Source organism: Orbicella faveolata, unplaced genomic scaffold (genome assembly GCF_042242905.1).
Source record: "Orbicella faveolata isolate gen_17 unplaced genomic scaffold, um_ofav_v1 contig_13, whole genome shotgun sequence".
NCBI lineage: Eukaryota > Metazoa > Cnidaria > Anthozoa > Scleractinia > Merulinidae > Orbicella > Orbicella faveolata.
Window position 1 is genome coordinate 19,645,191 of NW_028301540.1, and position 22,682 is coordinate 19,667,872.

Sequence of the window (22,682 nt, forward strand, 5' to 3'; positions counted from 1 at the left end):
TTTGAGCGAATGTCCCTTATGCAATTTTGTATGGCAGTTACAGCACCTTGTTGACTTGACAACTCATCTGGCCTAGAGGAGAGATATAATTGTTAATCATCCGCATAACAGTGAGAATCTGGAAGGTGTTGTTCAGTGACGTTAAATAGCTTTGAAGAATAGATTTTTATATAATAGGGGACCGAGACAAGGTCCTTGTGGAATGTCCTATTCAAGAAAGAGACTCAGAAAGGGCGCCAGAAATGGAAACGCGTCTTCTGGCCATTAAGTACAAAGTAAACCAATCTAATGGTGCTCCAGAAATTCCAAATGAAAATTTGTAGTCTACACAGAAGTACACTGTGATCAACTGTATCAAAGGCAGTGCTTAAGTCTAATAAAACAAGTAAAACAGTATGCTGAGAATTCATTTTCATCAGGATGTCATTAGTGACTTTCAAACGTGCCATTTCTGTTCTATGGTTCTTTCTGTAAGCAGATTGTAATGGCGGATAAAGATCATGTTTCTTCATGTGATTGTCAATTTGAAGAAACACAGCTTTTTTAGTTACTTTTGAAATGAAGGAAAGATTACTTACAGGGTGGTAGTTCTTAAAAACAGCATCAAGCCCAGCCTTCTTAAGAATTGGCAAAACCAAGGACTCTTTCCATGCTAAGGGAAAGTGACCACTATCAGGTGAGATGTTAATCATTTTAGTTATGACTGGTAAGAGGACATCAATGCACTTGACTACCAGAGATGTGGGTATGGGATCAAGAGCGCACAATTTCTTAGCCAAATTCATAATAATGACTTGTTGTAAGCTTCATGTTCTGTAATTGCTTGGGAACTACTAAATTATGGAGTGCATGGATCCATGATCCTCTTTGAATTTGGATCTTATGTTACTTATCTTTTCAACAAAGAGGTTAGCCATCTCGTTTGCCAACAACGGTTAATTAACGTGAGAAGGGAGTGGAACATCAAGCTTTCATTTAACAGCTGTTTTGAGACCCTGAAGAGCTTTTCTTGATCCAAACTGTTTTCTTGAATGAGGTTCTGATAAAAATCGAAGTGTACTTTTTTAATCATATTAGAAGCGGAGTTTCTTGCAGATACATTTAGGTCATGTATGGAGGTTGGTGAACACCATTTCCTTTCTGCTTTTCTTTTCATCCTTTTGCAGCTAAAATCTGATCGTTATACCACCGTACGCGTTGAAAACTACAAAAGAGTTCACGCAATCTTTCAAATGACTTCTATTATGACCAGAGTCAACACGGCAATGGTTTTATCATCAACAGGATTAGGAATATCACTAAGTGGAATTGGAGTCATCATCAGCGCCCCTCACACAGGAATTGCCAGATTACTCGGTTTCATTTCAACCGCAATTACTGTTGGCAGTAAAAGGCTAAATAAAAAGATCACAAAACATGAGAAAACTGTTTCTCTTGCTGAATCATCAAATTTTTCAATAAGCAAGTTAATTTCAAAGGCATTGAATGACAGACCAATCTCTGATGTCGAGTTTGACTTGATTCCCCACAAGGTTCAGCAGTATTATTAATTTTATTGAAGAAAGGTTTGAGAGGTAAACCATCTGCTGAAGGAGTTGACATTGAAGCTGTGGAAAAAGAGATGAAAAAATGAATACCGAAAAAAGCTTGGATCACTCGTAAACATAAAGAATTAAAATTCAATTCAATTCAGCCGAAGAGCATATGGTTTTTCTTTGTTTATATTGAGAGATAAGGCATGATGTGTGAATTAAATATGTAAATTTATCTGATGCATCAGAGAAATTCTTTACAATTCTGAAGAATTCTATGAAACTTTCACAATTGTGAAGAATTCTGTGAAACTTTCACAATTGTGAAGAATTCTGTGAAAGATTTTGTGAATTTATAGAATTGAGAGCGAGAAAATTTATTTGAGCAGGTGATTTTTACGTATGCATAAAATTCCTCATAAATAGATACCGTAAGTTACCATGGCTTTTCCTCGTTAATTTTTTTTTTTATAATAATAATTTTTTTTTATTTTCATATATAAAAATGGAGATGACGGAACATGAATTAAACAAAAAGAAGATGTTTGAATTACAAATCATGGCAATGGAAGAGGGTCACTGGAATATTACCAAAAAGAAAGATTTAATAGAAACCTTACTCAATAACCGAGATAAAGAAAATAAAACAAATCCAGCGACTTCTTATTTCTCACTAATTGATATGGCAAGGAGGAAGAGGATAAAGACCTTCATGATAATGACAAAATATGAGTTGGAAAAAGCTCTCGGCCTCAATACAACTCATGATAATCCTCATTCAAAACCTCTAATCCTATTAACTACTGAATATGTTCACCTCAAATTCGTTACTCAAAAAGAAGCAATGGATTATCTCAGTGTCAGTGTGAGCAGAAGTTGTGAAGCAATTAAAAATGGAAAAATAAAAGTCAATGATGTTGAATATAAATTAAATTCTAATTTTGAAAACTTTAAAAATTATGAATTTAATTTATATTCAACATCGTTGAATTTTGTTATCGTTGAGGACTATTATTTTTTATATAAAATGGATAAAAAAAGTTCCAGAATTGAGGGCCATTGCGAGAGGCTCAGACTTAGACGTTACAGCCGATTAAGAAGTGCTGAATTGATAGATTCAATAATCAATAATCAATTCAATTTTCAACAAATATTCTTGATGAAGTTCCAAACATTGATGCCCCAGTTCTCAGACTGACGAGATACACGAAGCCAAAGATTGAGATAAATGATGAGGAAGAGAAATGGAGAAAAGAAATCAGAGAACTTGAGGAGATGCTCAGTTTCATTTAACCCAAAATCAAAATAGCGAATCCAGTTGAAGTCGAGTGAGAAATAAAAATCAACAAAATCAGAGATAAATAGACAACATCTCCAACTCACTCAAATCACTCAAACAGCAAGCGCATTGCATAGTTTCGTTAGCAATTCCAAATTGAAGGTGTTGAAAGATATGGACCCAGAGAGTTCATGCAAAGAGCCAGACCAGATATACTTAGATTGATGAGAGAGAATGGTCAGACGAGGGTAATGTTAATCGTGAACTGCAAGATGGTTAGACAAGAATTATTCAGTGAAGAAAGTGAAATTCTGAATGCACATTTCCAAACCAACGCAATCGAAAATCTTGCGGCAACTGATGAATCTGCAAAATTTAAAGTTTTTGTAGATACCATTGAAGAAAGAATTCAGAGTAGTCCAGTTGCAAGTAGTCCCATCACTCAACGTTCATTTGGTTGATTACAACTCGTTGGGTGGTTCATCTTATTTGAAGCTTCCAAAGTATGTTGCTGATAAGAAAGCGGTGATTAACATCAAGAATGAAGATAATGTTTCAAATGGTGTGTATTGAGATATTTAAATCCATGTGAAAAACATCCTGAGAGAGTTTCCTCCCTGAAACAAATATCAAACAATTTAAAGTTTAATGGTATCAAATTTCCATTGAAAATAGATGATACATGTATGTCCAGATTTGAAAAACGGATTGGGGGAATCTTCATTAATTTCTACGGTTATGAGGACACTCGCAGCTGCTTCAGTAAAAGAATATATCCTCTGAGATTTAGCAAGAAAAAGAATGGGATAGATTTATTACTCATAAGTAAAGAAGGTGAGCGATTCATTAATCATTATATTGCTTGATAGAAGACTTGAGCAGATTGCTATCAATGCAAGTAACAAAGCATAAAGAAAAATTACATTTCTGTAAAAACTGTCTGAATCACTTTCATGATGAAGATAAATCAGAAATTCATGAAGAGAAATGTGAGAAAAATGAAGAAGTAAATATTGAGATGCCTGAGGTTGAAATAGATAAAGAAACTGGGGAAGAAATAAAACCAAAAATTAAATTCAAGAATCATAACCGATCTACAAGAGTTCCATTCGAACTATATGCTGACTTTGAAGCAGTAGTCAAACCAATCAACAGTTGTGAACTGAGTAGCGAGAGGAGTTTCACAAAACAATATCAAAAGCATGTGCCATGTGGGTTTTGTTACCAAATCATTTGTTTTGATGAGAAGTACACCAAAGAGACTGTGATATGCAGAGCGGAGAGTAAAGATGAAGACGTGAGTAAAATCTTCATTGACTGGCTTGAAAGAGATATCAAGAATATTCATGAAGAATTTGACTTTGCCACGGAGATGATATTTACGAAGAAAAATAAGTTTGAAAAAACGAAAAAATGTTAGATTTGCAAGGGTGATCTTGTGAATGATATGAGCAGCGTGAACGCTGAAGTGAGAGACCACTGCGATTTCAAGGGAAGTATTGTGGAGCTGCACATGTATAGTAAATGCAACTTGCATTTCAAGAAGCCTAAGTTCATTCCAGTCATTTTTTATAATCTGGCCAACTATGACTCACATCTATTCATCAAGATTTAGGAAAGAGTGAGGGAGATATAAGATGCATTCCAAATAATGAGGAGAAGTACATCAGCTTCAGCAAAGACATTGAAGTGGGATCTTATATACAAACAAAGAAGGAAAAGAAGTCAAAATCAAGCATGAGATTTGTTTTATTGATAGTATTAATAAATTAATAGTATTAATAGTATTAATAAACCCAAAGAAACCGAGAGAGTCTTTGAAGACAGAATAGATTTACTCTCCAGGAAAGGTGTTTATCCTTACAATTATATGAGTGATATTTCAAAATTCAATGAAACTGAACTTACAAAGAAAGAAGAGTTTTATTCAAAGCTTAATGACCGTGATATCTCTGATGAGGATTATGAGCACGCGAAGAGGATATGGAGGGAATTTGATATGAAGACGATGAGTGATTATCATGATTTGCATCTCAAATCTGATGATCTCTCACTCGCTGATGTATTTGAAGAATTTAGAAACGTCTGTCTTGAGAATTATAAATTAGATCCTGCTTGGTATTTCATTGCTCCTGGATTGGCCTGGAATGCCACTTTGAAAGAGTCAGGAGCAGAACTTGAATGGCTGACTGACATTGATATGCTGCTGATGATTGAAAAAGGAACACATGGAAGAATGATATCAAACTGTTATTCAAAAGCAAATAATAAGTATATTGGTGATGCTTATGGCAAGTGAGCCCTCAAATTACATGTACGTTGAATATCTCGATACTAATAATCCTTGTGAATGGGCAATGTGTGAAAAAGAAAGTTTTATAGTTAATAAAGTTGAAAAGCTGATTCCTAATCTTAATAATAAAGAGAAAGATGTCATTCATCACCGCAACTTGAAGCTTTATGTGGATCTTGGATTTAAGTTGACAAAATTCATTGAGGCATCAAATTTGATGAAGATCCATGGTTGAAAAGTTACACTGAAAAGAACACAGAGCTTCACAAAAAAGCAAAGAATAACTTTGAAAACGATTTCTTCAAGTTGATGAACAACTCCGTGTTCGGAAAGACTGTGGAGAATATTAGGAAATGAGTTGATGTAAAATTAGTTAATAATAGGAAGACAGCAGAAAAGTTAGTCGCGAAACCAACTTCAAACATATAACCACTTTCAATGAAAATCTCATTGCTATCCACCTGAAATGAACAAAGCTTGTCTTTGATAAGCCTGTATATTGTGGAATGAGCATCCTCGATATCAGCAAAATGTTGATGTACGACTTCCATTTCAATTACATAAAGAAGAAGTATCAAGACAAAGCTCGTGGCGTTCCCAAGGCAAAGCTTCTATTCACAGATACCGACAGTCTGATGTATGAGATTGAGACTGAAGACTTTTATGAGGATATTAAAGATAATATCTAGTCTACATTTGATATGAGTGATTATCCTAAACATCATCCAAGTGGAATGCAAGGATTTAATAAGAAAGTGATAGGAATGATGAAAGATGAAGCCACAGGAAAGATATTTGAAGAGCTCGTAAAATTGAGAGTAAAGCTTTATAGTTTCAAGATGTATCAGGGGGGAAAAGAAGAGAAGAAGTGTAAAGGAGTAAAGAAATCAGTAGTGAAAAAGAATATCAGTCATGATGATTTCAAAGAGTGTCTATTCAGCACAAAACCTCAAATGAGGAAGATGAATGTAATCAGGTCACACCTGCATTAGATCTCTACCGAGACAATCAGCAAAGTCGCTTGAGTGCTGATGATGATAAGAGATTTATAATAGAAGATGGAATTTCAACCTATGCACATGGTCACTATAAAATAACATAGGCACGCAAGGCGTGCAAGAGTTATTTTTTGTGAATTGAAAGCCCCCGGAGGTAGCAGCACTCACTCTTAACAGTTATGATAAGATTAATCCAACAGATTTGTTAGGTAACGATGTACAGCGCAGAAAGAAAAAAGTAGAATTTGTTTCACTGTAGGTTCAGCTTACAAAACGTTCTTTAGTTCCTATTATGTAATCGTCGATCGTCTGGGTGAGGGTAGTTCTGAAAAGAATTGTTGTTGGTGACTGGCGTTTCAACAACTTGAGCAGAAGACATCTTCTGAGTCAAATAAATAGTTTGTCAGTAGATGGTGTTATAAATCTGCTCCGTTGAAAGTGGTTGGTCAGTTTAGCTATGATGGTATTAGCTGTAAGACTCGTCTAAAGTTGTCATCAGTCATTGGTCGGTTTCGATCCATCGATTGTTAGTCAAATCAGTCCTACTGTTAGTCAAATTAAGTTGGTCTGTTAGAGGTCCGTTTGTACATTTCGTCTACATCGCGGATAAAGTCATTTGTAAGGTGCCAGTAGTTGTTGACATCTGTTAAGAGGCGTTTGTTCCAAGTTAGCATACCAGCTTTCCAGAGTCAGTCATTAAAAAAAGTTTGTACTGTAGGTTCTCTTTGAAACGCTTCTCAGCTGTATTAATTGATAGCATTGTGTATTAATTTGAAGTGGTTTTATTGTTGGCGGTAAAGGTGGCAACAGAATAAGAACGCGCTATTCCGTGACTCGACATGTCAGACATGACTATCTAATAATTAGATTGTTTATTCGTGAAATGATAATTAGCGATGTGAAAAAAAATCGTTCTTGTTCCATTTTTCACCATATATTTAATTTTATACCAGCTTTCTCCAGCAATGAAGAAAAAGCACATCGCCCCTATGTTTTCGAGAAAACAAGAGTTTCGTGGTGTATACCTTTATGAGGAAAACAAAATTATCAAGTTACAAAGATTGGCGGGAAGAGTAAAATTGTCATGTTTACTGGTCAACGTATTATTGAATTTAACTCATTTTATAACAAGACATGTTCATAGAAACCACTCCAAATTAATATTGATGTCAAAACCCATTTAAATGAGAAGACATTAGCCTTACCTAACTTGAGACTTGAAACAACCAGACACATGAAAAGCTGTATTAATTTTATAAGACACTATGAAATCTGCAGAGTTTGGGACGTTTCCTTGTCACATAGATTTTTGTCATTGAGATTTTTTTGGTTGCAAAAAGTCAGTTACAGCCAAAAAAATTTTGTTACTTTATGCGAGACGTAAGGTAACCTTTTTTAACCGCGTAAGGAATCTGTTCCAAAACGAAAGAACGTGGCGCCTCAAAGTCTAATCTAATTAATTTGCAGTTTAAGTTGCCGCCTTGGAGTCTTCAGGAATATTTGAAGATGTTCCATATCACAAACCTTAAAGAAAATCTCTATTAAGAATTTTTAGGAATTTCCATAAATGCAAGAAATTAAAATGCCACTGAAGACACTGAGAAAAGAGATGTCAAAACATTTATATCAAGTCAAAGTTTCTGGATGAGCCACTAGATTGGCTTCTTGTTTGTTTATTCTGACCATGTAAACAAGAGTCACTGATTCATCAGTTTTAATTGCAACTACTCGTGCGTGAAAAACAAAAGTGTCAAGTTACCACTTGAAACTAGCAAATAAAAATACCATGTTACATTTATCTCCAACAAAAGCAAATTTCAAAACTCAACAGTGTTCTCATCCATAACTAGCCGTCCGTAATTTCTTTGGTTTTTACAGAGAAAACCACTTCAAATGAGCATCTCAGTATCGATTCCATTTCAACGAGAAGACCGTATTACTCCGTGAACAGCCAGCTAAATAGTGCGACTTAATTGAAACTTGCATTCGTAAACATAAACAGTTTGGACTGAATTCTTTTTTCGTGAACTGTACGTAATGCAAATGATATCGATGGGGACCCTGGCTAATACCATCACAGACAAAAGCCCCCCACCATCCTAATGGTGCATTTTGCACTAAAAACAATCGTTCCTGTCCTAGAATTCAGCAAGTTACCGAGCGGCTAAGACTCATTTCATTCAAAATTTCCCGGGGCAAAGCCTTGATGACATGCTAGTGTATTCCAAAGACTATGATTCTTCGGCTGATTATCGAATTCTGAACTCTTTTGAAACCCATCTGCAAAGTCCTGGGCTCAACCATAGTAAACGGAAGCATCGGAAATGTCAGGTGAATACGTGTTTCTGTTTGTAGAAAAACAAAGATGGCCATTCTAAAATCAGGATGAAATCTCCACACACATGATTCACCTTAACAAGCGGCAATTTGATTGGTCGTTTATAGTAGCTCCAATCTGATTGGTGCGACATACATCTCTCACTCACTCACTCATCCATTGACCCTTCCATAACATATCCCAGCGTGTCAACTAAGAGGTATTGTTTTTACAAAAAAATAACTCAAAAATATGAATCCTGATAATATTCCTTTCACCACATTACACCTTTTGCTGTTCATTTACAGAAAATATCCATTCATTTGAGTCCAAATTTGTTTCATTATGGTCAATATACTCTCATTAACACCAATATGACCTTCATTTGCGTGTAAGGAACATTCAAGAATAACACTTGCACATGTATTAACATTCAAAATCATCAAAAGATAAACAATACTTTCCTTTGACATTCATTGGCTGTAAATGTATTTTCATTTTTGTCGCAAAAAAATTCGTTGTCACAAAATGACAATCTTTTACACTTTTGGACAATCCTTTTTCAACAAAAGACTTTCAATAACACAATTTGCATGAGCACTCACAATCAATTGCATTATTATACAACCATATCCATGAAGGTGACAATCTTAAGTGTGGTGAGACAAACATTACAGCCATAACAACATTTATTTTCGGAAGAGAGAATATCAAATTTGCTAAACAATTTATCCCTCAATTGCCTCACTATTGAGGCATCGTGGCAAATATGTTTGCATGAAACGATACCATTGTCCACATTTAGGCCCTGATTATCCTTTCGCTGTGTTCAAATGGGATTCTATTTCATCGTGGCATTTGTGGGGAAGTCTAACTGTCACTTTATTGTATCACAAGTATACTGTAGTGCGCCCTCTAAGTTGTATGCAAAAGGTTCATAAGAGGCTGAATTTAATGTATATCTGCAAGGGGAGTATTGTGAAAATACGATTTAAAAAAAGGTACAAACAGTCCCTAGTTCTATAATCAAATTTTTGAGGAAAATTGGGCGCGATATCTCTGTTCAAAAGAATTACGCAAATGAGCTATTGTTTTCTCTTAACGTTAGGTGAAAACACAGTAATGTCTCTCTCAACATACTAAAGATTGTCACCTTCACGGATATGGTTGTATAATAATGCAATTGATTGTGAGTGCTCATGCAAATTGTGTTATTGAAAGTCTTTTGTTGAAAAAGGATTGTCCAAAAGTGTAAATGATTGTTGTTTCATGACAATGAATTTTATTTCGACAAAAATGAAAATACATTTGCAGCCAACGTATGTCAAAGGCAGATATTGTTTATCTTTTGATGATTTTGAATGTTAATACCTATGCAAATGTTATTCTTGAACGTTCGTTATGCACAAATGAATGTCATATTGGTGATAATGAGAGTATATTAACCATAATGAAACAAATTTGAACACAAATGAATGGATATTTTCTGTAAATGAACAGCAAAAGGTGTAATAGTCGGACCTACAAATTCTGCGAAGAACAAGTAGAGTAGAGCTAAAGTAGAGCTTTCAATGTCTAACATAACTATTTCATCCCTTAACGTACGAGGCTTGGACAACAATGAAAAACGAAGAGAAATTTTCCAGTGGCTAAGAAAGAAAAAGTTTTCTATTTACATGCTGCAAGAGGTTCATTGTACTGAAATTTCCTTTGAGACTTGGGCCACTGAATGGGGCTATAGGGCTTTTTTCAGCAGCATTGCAAGTAACAAAGCAGTTGTTGCTATCCTGTTCAATAACTTTCCTTCAAGGTTTGAGGCAAATATGTGATAAGGAAGGAAGGTACATTATTATTGATTTAGAAGTCGGTGAGTTAATCATAACAATCTGTAATATTTGTGCTCCTAACAAAGACGACCCCATTTTTCTTCCAAAATGTACGTGAACAAATGATAATGTTTTGGTGTGAGGAAATTATTCTTGGGGGAGATTTTGATCTTGTTATGGATGTCATGAAGGACAAAAAGGGTGGAAAATAAACGACGCACCAAAATGCCTTGAAAGTGATTCAAAATATTCGGGATAATTTTGATCTGACCGATATATGGCAGAACTTACATGTAAACCCAGAGGGGAAAAGGTACTTATGGAGACAAAACAAGCCTGAAATACATTGTCAGTTAGATTTTTTCCTTGTAAGTTTAAGTCTTGCTGGAAGAATTTTAAAAGCTGACATCCAACCTGGCTATAAAATGGACCATTCTTTGTGCAACATCGCTATTAATTACCAGACCCATCCCAGAGGACCAGGCCTTTGGAAATTAAACTCATCACTTTTGGGGGAAATGGATTACGTAAACAATATTAAATCTACAATTCTTGAAATGGTCAACCAGTAGGAAAGCGACAAAATGGTAGACGAAGTGTTGTTGTGGGAAATGATTAAGCTTCAAATTAGAGATACTTCAATCAAATACTCAAAGGCGAAAACAAAGAAAATGAAGACCAAGGAAGCCAATATTGAAAATGATATAGCCGCTCTCGAAAGGCAACTTGAGAGCTGTATAAACAACGACAAAGAAGTTGTGGCTGAGCAATTTAGGGTGAAGAAAAGGAAGTTAGAGAACATTATTGAATACAACACAAAAAGAGCCATAATTAGATCCAAAGTGAGATGGTATAATGAAGGTGAGAAAAATAACAAATATTATTTCCTGAACCTAGAAAATTGCCACTGCAAAAAAAAGACAATCATGCAGATCAAGGCAAAGGATGGAGCAAATCTTACAAATGACTCAGATATTTTGAAAGAGTAATTCTTTTTATAGTGATCTCTACACAACCAAAAGTACCAAAATAACAGAAGATTTGGAAAAACAATTTTTTGGCTATGAACACCCACACAAACTCAACGAAATTGATAGGGAAAAATGCGAGGGTCTCTTAACTGAAAAAGAATGTCTAGAAGCTGTCAAGTCAATGGAATCCAGTAAATCACCTGGTACAGAGGTATTATTTGGAATTACTCGTCCCTGTACTGACCATTTGACCCTCAACCACCACATAATGCTAGGCAAATATTTTCTTTATGTCAACGCTCTAAATAATACTATATTCATTTTCAGCAACTTCATCTCATTAGTGCAGGATAAAAATATAATCGAGATAGAAAAATATATTGCTGCCATGTTGAATGGTGAAAGGGAATTTCAACAGAAGTGGAAATTTCTTCTCACCATTTAAGGCGTTTCCCTTGGTAATTTGTTGCAAGGTCTTTTTTTTTTAGTTTGTTTGTTGGTTTTTTTCCGATAATTAAGTAATTACATTGCCTTGTAACTCCTTAAGTAACGTAATGCGTAAGTCATAATAAGTAATTATTATGTATTGTAAGTAAAGTTTGTAAGACAGTGAAAGCATTTGAAATAATAATTAATAATAGTAATGATGATGATGATGATAACAACAATGTAGTGTATTGATGTAAAGTTTATATGAAATATTTCATATTTGAACTGCGGTTATAGATGAAAGTGAAGAATGATCATCGCAGTTAATTTTCCAATTTAAGCAACTGGAAAGAAGAAGCCTGAAAAAAATCAGGGCTTCAACGGGATTCGAACCCGTGACCTCCGCGATACCGGTGCGATGCTCTACCAACTGAGCTACGAAGCCACACATTGGGAGCGAGGTCAATTAATTGAGTTCGTATCTTCCCCTGGCAGCAGTTGCTTAAATTGGAAAATTAACTGCGATGATCATTCTTCACTTTCATCTATAACCGCAGTTCAAATATGAAATATTTCATATAAACTTTACATCATTTCACTCCTCACGGGAAGATACAAACTCAATTAATTGACCTCGCTCCCAATGTGTGGCTTCATAGCTCAGTTGGTAGAGCATCGCACTGGTATCGCGGAGGTCACGGGTTCGAATCCCGTTGAAGCCCTGATTTTTTTCAGGCTTCTTCTTTCCAGTTGCTTAAATTGGAAAATTAACTGTGATGATCATTCTTCCCTTTAATGTAGTGTATTGTAAGTACAGGCTGTAGGTTAAGTATTGTGTCGTGTTGTAAGTACAGTAAGGCAATGTAAGTAATTATGTGTTTAGCAATAAAAAAAAAGTAATTTAATTTATTTTATTCTGATATCCAAAACTGCATAATAAATAATAGGTGGTTGAGTTTTTTTTGTTGGCTTAGGTAGAGGAGTGAGGCATGGCTGCCCGCTCTTGCCTTACCTATTTATTCTCTGTGTCAAGGTGTTAGCTACAGCTATTCATGGAGACAACGAGATAAAAGGAATCTCCATGGGAAATGTCGAGTGTAAATTAAGTCAGTATGCGGACAACACTACAATGATATTAGATGGCTCACAAGTGTCGCTTGAGAGGTCTTTTGCTTTGCTAGACAGTTTCAGTCAACTGTCTGGCCTGCGAGTTAACTGTGAAAAAACGGAAGTTCTATGGATAGGATCAAAGAAAGGTTCAAATCAAATTATGTGCCCAGAAAAAAAAAAACTTAAAATGGGCAGATGGTAAAGTCAAGGCTTTAGGTGTTTGGTTTTGTATGGACAAAAATGAAGGAATGAAAATGAACTATGAAGATAAGTTTCACAAAGTTGAAGATATTCTGAACAATTGGCAAAACAAGAGATTAACGCTTCCTGGAAAGATTATAATTATAAGAACTTTAGCTGCATCCTAATTGGTCTATATTATGTCCTCATTATGTACATGTTTTAAATCGTTAAAAGAAATAAATGATTTGCTTTTCAAATTTCTCTGGGATGGAAAAAGGGACAAAATCAAGCAGCCTGAAATGATTGCCGACTATGATGATGGTGGTCAAAAAATGTTGGACATCATGGCTTTCAGTGAGTCTTTAAAGATCGCGTGGATAGTAAAGTATATTTCCGATGATTGTAAATCCAAATGGAGAACTTTTTGGGATTTCTATCTTTTAAAATGGGGAGGAAAACTAGTTTTTCTTGGGAACTTGGGGAAAAAAAGATGCCACCAAATATGATATCAAGGATGACTTCCTCCAAGAACTTATCAAAATTTGGGTGGACTTTAATTTTAGAGATTCATTCCTCTCCAAATAGGACTTTTGTAGCAGTATTAAATGGAATATCTGATTAGTCAGAATTGCTGATAGGCCTTTTTTCTACAAGCACTGGGCCGAAGCTGGTGTAAAAAATATCAAAGATCTTGTTAACAATGATTTTGCAGTCATAACTTATAGAGACTTCAGAGAGAAATATTGCTTATCTGCCTCTTTCTTTGAATTTTATGGAGTGACCTCGGCCATAAGGAGCACTATGAAGTCTTTGAAATTGAAGATGCAAGATGAAAAAGATCAGGGTTTTTTGGTGCAAAAACTGATTGCAGCAACCAAGCCGATTAAATTAGTGTATAAAATTCTTATTAAAAAAATTTTAATAGCCCCCAAAGAGTCAAGAAAAAAGGGTAAAGGACTGTGACCTTGAAGTGGTGGAGGATTTGAGCTGGAGGTTGATTTATTTGCTACCAAGGTTGTGTACGCTCAGTACTAAGATAAGGAACTTCCAGTTCAAATTTCTCCACAGACGTATAGCAACGAATTCCTTTCTATCTAAAATAGGAATTTCAGAGACTGCTCTTTGCTATCTGTGCAAAACAGACAAGGAAACATTAATCCATCTTTTCTGGGAATACTCAGTAACGAAAACCTTTTGGGGAAGGGTTCATTGTTTTTTTCGTTTCAATCCATTTGATACCTGCCTCACAAGTTTGGATATCTATGAATGTTTAGGTTTTAGAGGAGAGAAAGATGATATTTTTAGTAAGCCACTGTTTGCTCCTCACAAGGTATTATATTATTTTATTGCTGTAAATTTAAGAACATATATAGGTCTATCAGAGTATATGTACAACAGCTGAAATATAACTTAGAAATTGAAAAACAAATATCTATCATGACCGATTCCCAGAATAAATTTCACCAGAAGTGGCACAAAATACTTCATGCACTATATTTGCTATATAGTCTTTGGGCAGGCTCTAAATGTGAGCCTGCTCGCAGGCTATATTTTACTCTCCTTATCCTGATCTTAAGCTTCTGAAAATCAAGCTTGCTAAAAGCTGTACTTTTGGGTTCCTTGTCAAGCTTTTACTCTTACTTATCCCACTCACAATTTAGCTTTTTGTCTTTTGTAATTGTTAATATTTTTGGAATAAGTTTCTTTTTCTTTCGCAAGTGGTGTGACATGAGTCTGTTTGTAGTATCACATTGCAAGTAGTGTAAGCTAGCAAAACAATGTAAGTAGCATAAATATTAATTGTTAATATTGTAACGCAATTTATGTAAAGAGCATCCTTATAAATGTAGTTAATGTAAGTATGATATTGTAAAAAAAATAAAAAGTACTTCGTTGACCTTCTGAGTAACGAGTTCAAAGGGAAGTTTGATTACATAATCCTTCTGTGCCCTACTTATATATTAAATAAAACTTATGAAAGTTTCGCTGAAGATGATCGAGATTTCTTCGTCCTCACTCTTGACCAAGATTAAATCAATGATTGGTTGAAGATAGCGAGTTATGTGTTTGAGGGTGATTGCAATTGCACCGCCTCCAGAGATGTCAATAAGAGGACGAATGAACTCGTGAACTTAGCATTTAGCATGAGACATAGTGGAATCAGTGTCTGGGTTCTCACACAGCAGATGATGAGCATTGCTAAACCATTCCATGAGAATATTGCTGTATTGGTTCTGTTTTATACACCTCAGAAAGACAAATAAGAGATATTTGATAATTACGCACAGGATTAACAAGTTATTTATATGTCAAAATTGATCAATAAGTTGAAGAAAAAGAAATATTCACATCTCATATTCTCACTTCGCCATCCATTTGATATTAGTCTTGAGTATTAAAATGGAAATAAATGAGCAAGAAGCAAGCACAGCGATCAGTGAAATCACAGATGTAATGATCATTCTTGAAGCTGAACCTTCAAGTGTTACAGATCATCGAGAACAGCTTGCAGTTCTGGTCATGAGTGGGGGAGTTAAGGAGATGACTGGAATTGAACTTACTCAAGATCAAGTCAAGAGACTTTCTGAAAAAGATGTTTAGAAGTATTTCAAAAGATATGAGACTTCATTGTCTTCAAAGACTTGTGATGCAATGGTTCATACATTTCTTCAGCTTTTACGCAGACTGGTTGCCTACATTCTTCCCATTGATCAAAGTAAACTTTTGGAAGACTTGAATGGCAATTTCATGGCCAAAAGAGAACCCTCAATGATCACTGGAAGATTGAGTTTAAATTATGGAAAGTATATGGCAATAATGAGTGCTGGCCTTCTCACTGCAAAGAATGTAGAACTTGATAAGAACTCAAAAAATACTTCTGAAGAACTTGATAAGAACTTAGAAAATAGTTCTGAAGAACTTAGATAAGAACTTAAAATATATATATAAAATGGATAGTGAAGAAACTACTAAAGAACCAGAAGCAACTACTAAAGAACCTGTAGAAACCATTGAAGAACCAGCAGAAACTGCTGAAAAGAAACCAGCCTATAAAGTGACATTGACTGTTAAAAAAACAAAACCCAAAGAAGATCCAGGGAGTCAGTTCAAACAGCAAAGAGACTCGTAGAATTCAACAGAAAAGTAAGAGAACAAGCGCATCAGGAAAAAAATAATATTAATATTGAGACAGGACACGATAGTGAGAAAAAAAACTCAATCTGAACCCTCATCGTTTTCACTCACTCAAGTTCTTTCAATAGTTGGTATTGTTATTTCTCTCGCAAGATTATATTACAAGAGATAAGAGTTTATGTCTCTCGTTAAACCTACAGAGATAGAGAAAGTGCTGCCTGAAGTTAGAGAGTCAGATATAAAAGTTCCAGTGAGAAGCGAAGCCATGGATTAGTGAAGCAAGTGAAGTTTATTCTCCCTAACTAAAACGTCTGATAATAAGCTCGTAAAAACATTGACTGAAGCCGCGACAATAACCGGTTTGGCAGCTGGATATGAATGGGTGGCAAAGAAAGTAATCAAAGAGCCGCTGACCTCCGATCCTTCAGTGAATATAATGAATTATGTGAAATTCATGGTGGTAGTCACGGCTTCTATCGCTGTTAAACAATATCTCGAAGATCAAAAGATTTTGCCATGTTAAATTAAATGTTAAGTGTTATCACAGTTTTGTTGAAGCGGCAATGATTATATTAAGAAAAGAAATTCAAGATGCGATTACTTCTGCAGTTGATTCTGAAATAGAATATGATGAATAGATTAATATCAATAACTATTATCGATATTAACAAAATGGCGAGTATAGCATAATGATTGGAGGAGCGATTATAAATGCAACAGCATTCATCACAGGAAGGTATTTGGCGAGGTATTTGAGTGGAGAATCTGAGGCTGACAAAGAAAAGAAGCGTCATGATCTTGCCTTGGAAAAATATGAAAAAGAATATCAGAAGTATGAAGAAAATCAAACAAACCTCGATTGGATTGCTACTAATGATAAAATGAAAGATAAAGCCGAACATAATTTCCAAAACACTGACTATGCTTTAAAACTTTACAAAAAGACTCATCAAGATTCACTTGATTTGAGAGAACCTCACTTTTCAGACTTTTACAAGCCAAGTGCTCAATAAAAACAGGGAGAGATAATTTACGTTGGAGTAGGAGCATTGGCAATCGGATTGGCAATGAGTCATTTCTTGTAACAAAAATGTGTGAGTTCAAAAAATTATCAAAGATTTATTACAGTCCCAAAGGTTTTTGGAAGGGATTGGAGGCTGTTAAGAAGTTGGCTCAGGAAACGGGAGTTTCTGAAGATGTTGCAAAATTTTGGCTGATGAAGCAGGCCATCTGGCAGATTTATTTGCCGGCCCTGAAGTATATCCCGAGACCCACTTTTGCTGTTACATCTGTAAATTCGTTTCATCAAGCTGATCTTCTCTTCCTTCCTCATGACAAACTCGCGAGAGGTAGAAAGGTTTACAAGTACGTATTGACGGTTGTTGATATCGCAAGCAGATTCAAGGCTGCTGAACCACGCACTTCAAAAGAGTCTTTGGAAGTTTCAAAAGCTTATCAGATAATTTATATACCAGGACCTTTGAATTGGCCCTTGGCTCTTCAGGTTGATCCCGGACGTGAATTCATGGGTGATGTAAAAAAAGAAATGGCAAAGCATAATGTTAGAATAAGAACGGGAAATGTGAATGTTCACAGTGATCAAGGAATAGTTGAACGTTTCAATCGCCCATTGAGTGAACATCTCTTCAGTTATCAATACTATCAAGAAATGAATATGAAATCTTCTGAGAGATCCGGAGAATGGGTGAAGAGGCTTCCAGAAGTCATGAAAGCTATGAATAATGAAGTGACTCATTTGACTGACTAGAGACCCATTGATACGATAAGAGAGAGGGTGGTTACCGCAAAGAGTTCAACGAGTTTCTCAAGGCTTGTTGGTTGTAAAGAAAAGAGATTGGATTATTCAGTGAACATAGGATATATCTATTCTGCTGGTGGGCTTGAAGGAGGTTAGAAAAGGGACATGGATCTGAATTAGTCATTAAAAGTATTCAATATTGAAAAATCAATAGTGAAGAAGGTGAAACTGGTCTTTATTATTTGAAGGATTGTCCAAAACGTGGATTAGTTCGTGAGGAGTTGATGGTGGTTCCAAGGGGGACTGAGTTACCACCTGTTTGAAATATTATTTGGTGATAGATGAACCAAATTCAAATATATGATATTTAAATTTAATGCATATTTGAAAAATTTGGAAATGAAGGTTGATTGAAAAAAATCATAAGGGAGGGGGTTGTATGAAAAGAATGTAAAATTTTATTTTTTTGGCCGTTTTTTTTTTAAACTTGGAAATCCCCATTTTTTTGTGGTTGATTTTTGGAAAACAAAAGTCATAAGGCAGGGAACGTGTAAGAAAATGGAAGGACATGTGTTGTCCCAGAATCCCCATTTTCTAACTACTTAATACAGCCGTGAATGATAGCTGTGAAAAATGTTTTAATTCAGTGGCTGACAAAAAGATTTACAAAAATCATGCAGTCCTGTGAAGTGAATGAAGTGAATAATAATTTGGAAATGAGAAGGTGAGAAGCTTCCAAGCCTCAGAATATTGCAGCATTGAAACTGAAGTTTGTCAAAACGATGTTACAGTAATTAATGCTTGTGGCTAACCCCAGTCTCAATGTGAATAACAGTTTTTGCATTGCAGACTCCTGTAAATACTAGATTATTGCAGCCACAATAATTATCTCACAATATATGGACTGAATATAGTAAACAATATAGTATATAGTAATATTGTAATATAGTAAACAAGTGAACATAAAAGTAAAGTACATTGTACAGTGTATACACAACTGCTTTTATGCCTTTGAAATATTTAATAAGTTCCCAATAATAAGTCTAACTGTCCCTTTTGCTAGACCAAAATAAATTCAGGAAATCAGAACAATTTTTTGGAAGGAGTTCACACAGAGGTGATTCACATGTGGCACTGTTGCCCACATCAAGTTAATGCACACGTGATAATAGCACTTGTACATGTGTAATCCTTTCACAGAACTCCTATTTCTCTGAAGAATATCAAGAGTGTGAGCTACATAAATTTTCAAGAAAAATTGTTATGATGAGAGATCATTGCAGGAAAAGACAACTGAAAATAGAAGTTCAGTGACCCTGTGGGTGGACAAGTGAAATTAGCCTCAGTAGTCTTGTGAGTCTGAATGAAAATGTCAATTTCCATTCAGAAGCTATTGAGTTGAAAGCATGGATTACTTAGTAATAGATGCATACTTTGTCTGTGTTTGTCCTCTGATTGCCATAGTGGCCACCACGTTGGCAGGTAATATTTAAGTGGGGACAAGTTAAAACTGAAATTTACTGGCCCACTGGGCAAATGGATTTCAATTTTTTTTCCCTGCCTTGGAGTTGATGTTCTTGTGTATAAATGTTTTTGGCCCAATGCAGGCTCATTGTAGCCCATGCTGGCTAAATGAGCCATGAGAAGGGCCAAAAACATATTTACACTGTACACCCAAGAATATCAACCCTATTACTATTATTAGTAACAGTTATTTCTGAGGGAATCAATAATAGGAACCAAAGACAGCATAGTTAGCGGTATCTCCTTTAAGCACTTTCCTGGCTACTTCCCTTGATATTTTCTATATTTTACATGTATTTCATAGTTAGAGATATGACAGGAAGAAAGCTTGGTAGTTATCGAAGTGAAAAATTGACACTTTAATATATGACTCATTATCATAATAAAAACTTGTACATGTAAGTTGGTATGAAGTTGTTTTGAGTGTCTTTAGCAGTTTCAGCTGAGAATGTTTGGTTTTGTGCTCTCTAGTTCCAGAGTTCGCTTTATGTTGGAAATTATTACAAACCTACATAGCAACAACTTGAGAAAGATACCAGGCTATGATCCTTCCAGAGTAGAACATCTCAGAAAAAATCTGCGTTCAGTTATTAGAGAGTCAGGTAAGTTGATTGGTATATTTCTATGTAGTAAATGACCATGAAAACTGGATTTAAACTACAACGGCAACAACAATAATCTTTATTTTCCTTCATTTTAAAATTACGTTATTTGGCCCACAGATAGCAAGTGCTAATCTAGGAGGGCCATTAATCGCTTATATGCTTAAAACTAGATTAATTAAATAACAGTAATAACAATTTAAGGATGTTTGCGCAAAAATTTTCCAGCATTGATTTTTTTCTTAGACGTTTACCACCGTAAGATGATCAGTTAGTTATGTCAGAAATGTCAAAAAATGGAGAGTCAACGACTTCAGTTTGGAGAGAACATGCCCGCAAGAACACTCTAAATCTGAAAAAATTGGGCTTCGTTAGCGAATAAGGCCATTGTGTCCGTAAGCCCAAAAATATTGCAATTAGATCTTTGAAGTGAAATGTTCTCTGCCAAATATTATCTAAGTGGACCTATTAAGTGAATTTAGCGAACTGGTGAGGTTCCTTAAAGAACAAGTTCGCATTTAGCGACCACAGTTTCATGTGCCTTGCAGCTGAAAGGTGGCAGGATTCGATGTCCCATGGACAGAAATCTTGAAATTTTTTTAACTTCCCACCTTGATTTTTTGTTCATTTTTGGACAATTTGGACATAATTGTAAATAAAATCCGTTTCTGGAAAGAAAAGTAGGGGTCACCAAATGCCCAAGATCATTAAATCCAGGCAAAGCTATGGTATGACTACTAAAATAAAATCAGGGGAGAAACTTGAATTTTTCTGTCAAATTCTCTCTACCCAGGAGTTGACAGTTTTATTTATTCTCTTCACATGCCTTGCATGGTTAGATGGCTACACACTGTTTCAATAATGACATAGCTTATTCCCCTTTAAAATAGCATGGCATGATATTACAGTTTGTAATCATGTTGTAATACCTACATGTAGCAAGTAAGCAGAAAAGGCAGCACAAAGGCTTGATGTAATATTTCAGGGATAGGGATGTGGCGTGTAATGCATGCCTTCTGTGATGCATGGAATGTGTACATGTTAATATCATTAGTACCATCCTTTACATTTTAAATTTCTTTTAATTTTTTTTTTGCTCAGGTCACCAAGTCAGCATTCAATTGAAAATCAGTTTAGCAGAGTTACTGAGTGCAGAGTCGAAGGGTGAGAAGAAACCTTGCTATGTAGACTCTTACATATTTCTCTTTTCCTTCTCTATAAATCAGAAAGTATTTAACTTATTATGTATTTCTTATCAACAAAGACTTTGTCAGCTTTTATCTCTAATTGGTATTCCTAACCAAATAAATACAATAGGACTTCTCGAAATAAACAAAGGATCAAATCGGAATCCTCATCCAGCGATAATATTCATTAGTGATTGCTTTCCATTCACAAGGTCGCTGGTGGATTGTGGGTTCTGCCTTGTCAGAAAGCCATGACAACAAATCTGAAGGAATGTCTGCTACTCAAATGGAAAACTCCAAGCTGCTAGAACTGGCACGAAAACAGCGTATGAACACTGATGTCAGAAAGAATGTTTTTCTAATTATGATGACCAGTGAGGTAAAGATATTTTGAACTAATAATTTCTTGTAAGATATACTAAAAATAGCCTACTTTGGTGCAAAAAGTATGCTTGGATATTTGTCCGTGGACACTATCAGTTTTGAGAAGCAAACAGTCTTCTAAGAGTAAAGCTTGAGGAAAATGCGAACTTTCAAGAACAGATAGTAGACTGGACAAAACTGTTCTGGATTGACTTTTTAAGACAAAAAAATTACAAGAAAACAAAGTTTCACAAATAATTTTGTGATTGTCTTAAACTTTACTAAATTCCTCACATGGAAATTTTTTTTTATATGGATCACGCAGAAAAGGCTTGCGTTACACTTTGTCCAAATTTGGTAACTAATCATGTGATTCTGAGAAAAATGAGACACATTAGGAGTGTTGCTTTGCAGAGAAACTGTTTACGTGCTGATGGATGATTTTTATTTGGCCACTGAAATACAATACTGTCTTCATAAACTGATCTTCTTTGAAGTCTTTAAACTGCCCTGCCACAAGATCAGTCTTCTGCCTGTTTTGAAGGTACCAGCCGGGTCTGCTAAATCTGCGAGCCCTGGTGCGAGCTGTGCGAGCCATTTTTGCGAGTAATTTTTTTTTCTTTGATCGGTCTGGGTGGTCGTCAATCATTTCACCAAGAAACATCTCATGCCCGACTACCACTAAATTAAACTACCGCTATAAACCGCCCACCATCTTGAAAGCAGAGATGACCCTGGGGATGAGTATAAACGGTACAACCTCGCTCCCAGGATACTCTCTCTTTCCCTGGGAAATTAATTTTAAATTTATCTACAAAAGTGCCTAAAATTGAAATATTTAAGGAAAAAATCCTAATCTTACTTCGGTTGCCAGAACTATTGCTGGTGCGTCAAATATGAAAAATGCTCTAAACATCTGTACATCATGCCAAGTCTTGCGTCATAGTAATGGCTGCCCTGTGGGTCCCTGAGTTGGACGAATTTTTTTCTTTGTTTCATATTTTTGTTATGTGTAGAAAAGTTTGTCTATTCAAATCGCCCAGGATCCGCAAAAAATAAAAACAATGCGACAAGAATTTATTAAGATTCAAGACTTAAGTAGGAAACATTTTCTGAGAGAAACTGAGTGATAAAAGTGTTGACCTGGTGTTGCCAAGCTTGCATGACTCCGGCC

The 22,682-nt window shown here is 35.4% G+C and overlaps 2 protein-coding genes, 1 non-coding gene and 1 pseudogene across 9 annotated transcripts in view; all 4 read left to right on the forward strand.

The window, feature by feature from the left end:
* The window catches only part of LOC110050843 (nucleolar MIF4G domain-containing protein 1-like), a 151,623-nt gene that overhangs the window by 103,140 nt on the left and 25,801 nt on the right, over window positions 1-22,682 (forward strand). For all 7 annotated transcript variants that reach the window (XR_016206061.1, XR_016206060.1, XR_016206062.1 and 4 more), the window contains exons 13-15: window positions 19,828-19,958; window positions 21,060-21,122; window positions 21,358-21,524. Coding sequence is in view for 4 of the 7 variants with exons in the window: in XM_020756815.2 (XP_020612474.2) it covers window positions 19,828-19,958; window positions 21,060-21,122; window positions 21,358-21,524 (361 nt within the window). In the remaining 3 variants the exon portion in view is untranslated. The remainder of the gene's footprint in view (window positions 1-19,827; window positions 19,959-21,059; window positions 21,123-21,357; window positions 21,525-22,682) is intronic.
* On the forward strand, window positions 3,534-5,948 carry LOC149115484 (uncharacterized). Its single transcript, XM_089284957.1, has one exon. It carries the CDS (start codon window positions 3,704-3,706, stop codon window positions 4,229-4,231), a length of 528 nt encoding a protein of 175 aa, XP_089141083.1. The 5' UTR covers window positions 3,534-3,703; the 3' UTR covers window positions 4,232-5,948.
* LOC149115485 (uncharacterized) lies at window positions 5,611-8,670 on the forward strand (annotated as a pseudogene).
* On the forward strand, window positions 12,295-12,367 carry Trnat-ggu (transfer RNA threonine (anticodon GGU)). The gene has a single exon. It is a non-coding gene; the product is annotated as a tRNA-Thr (tRNA).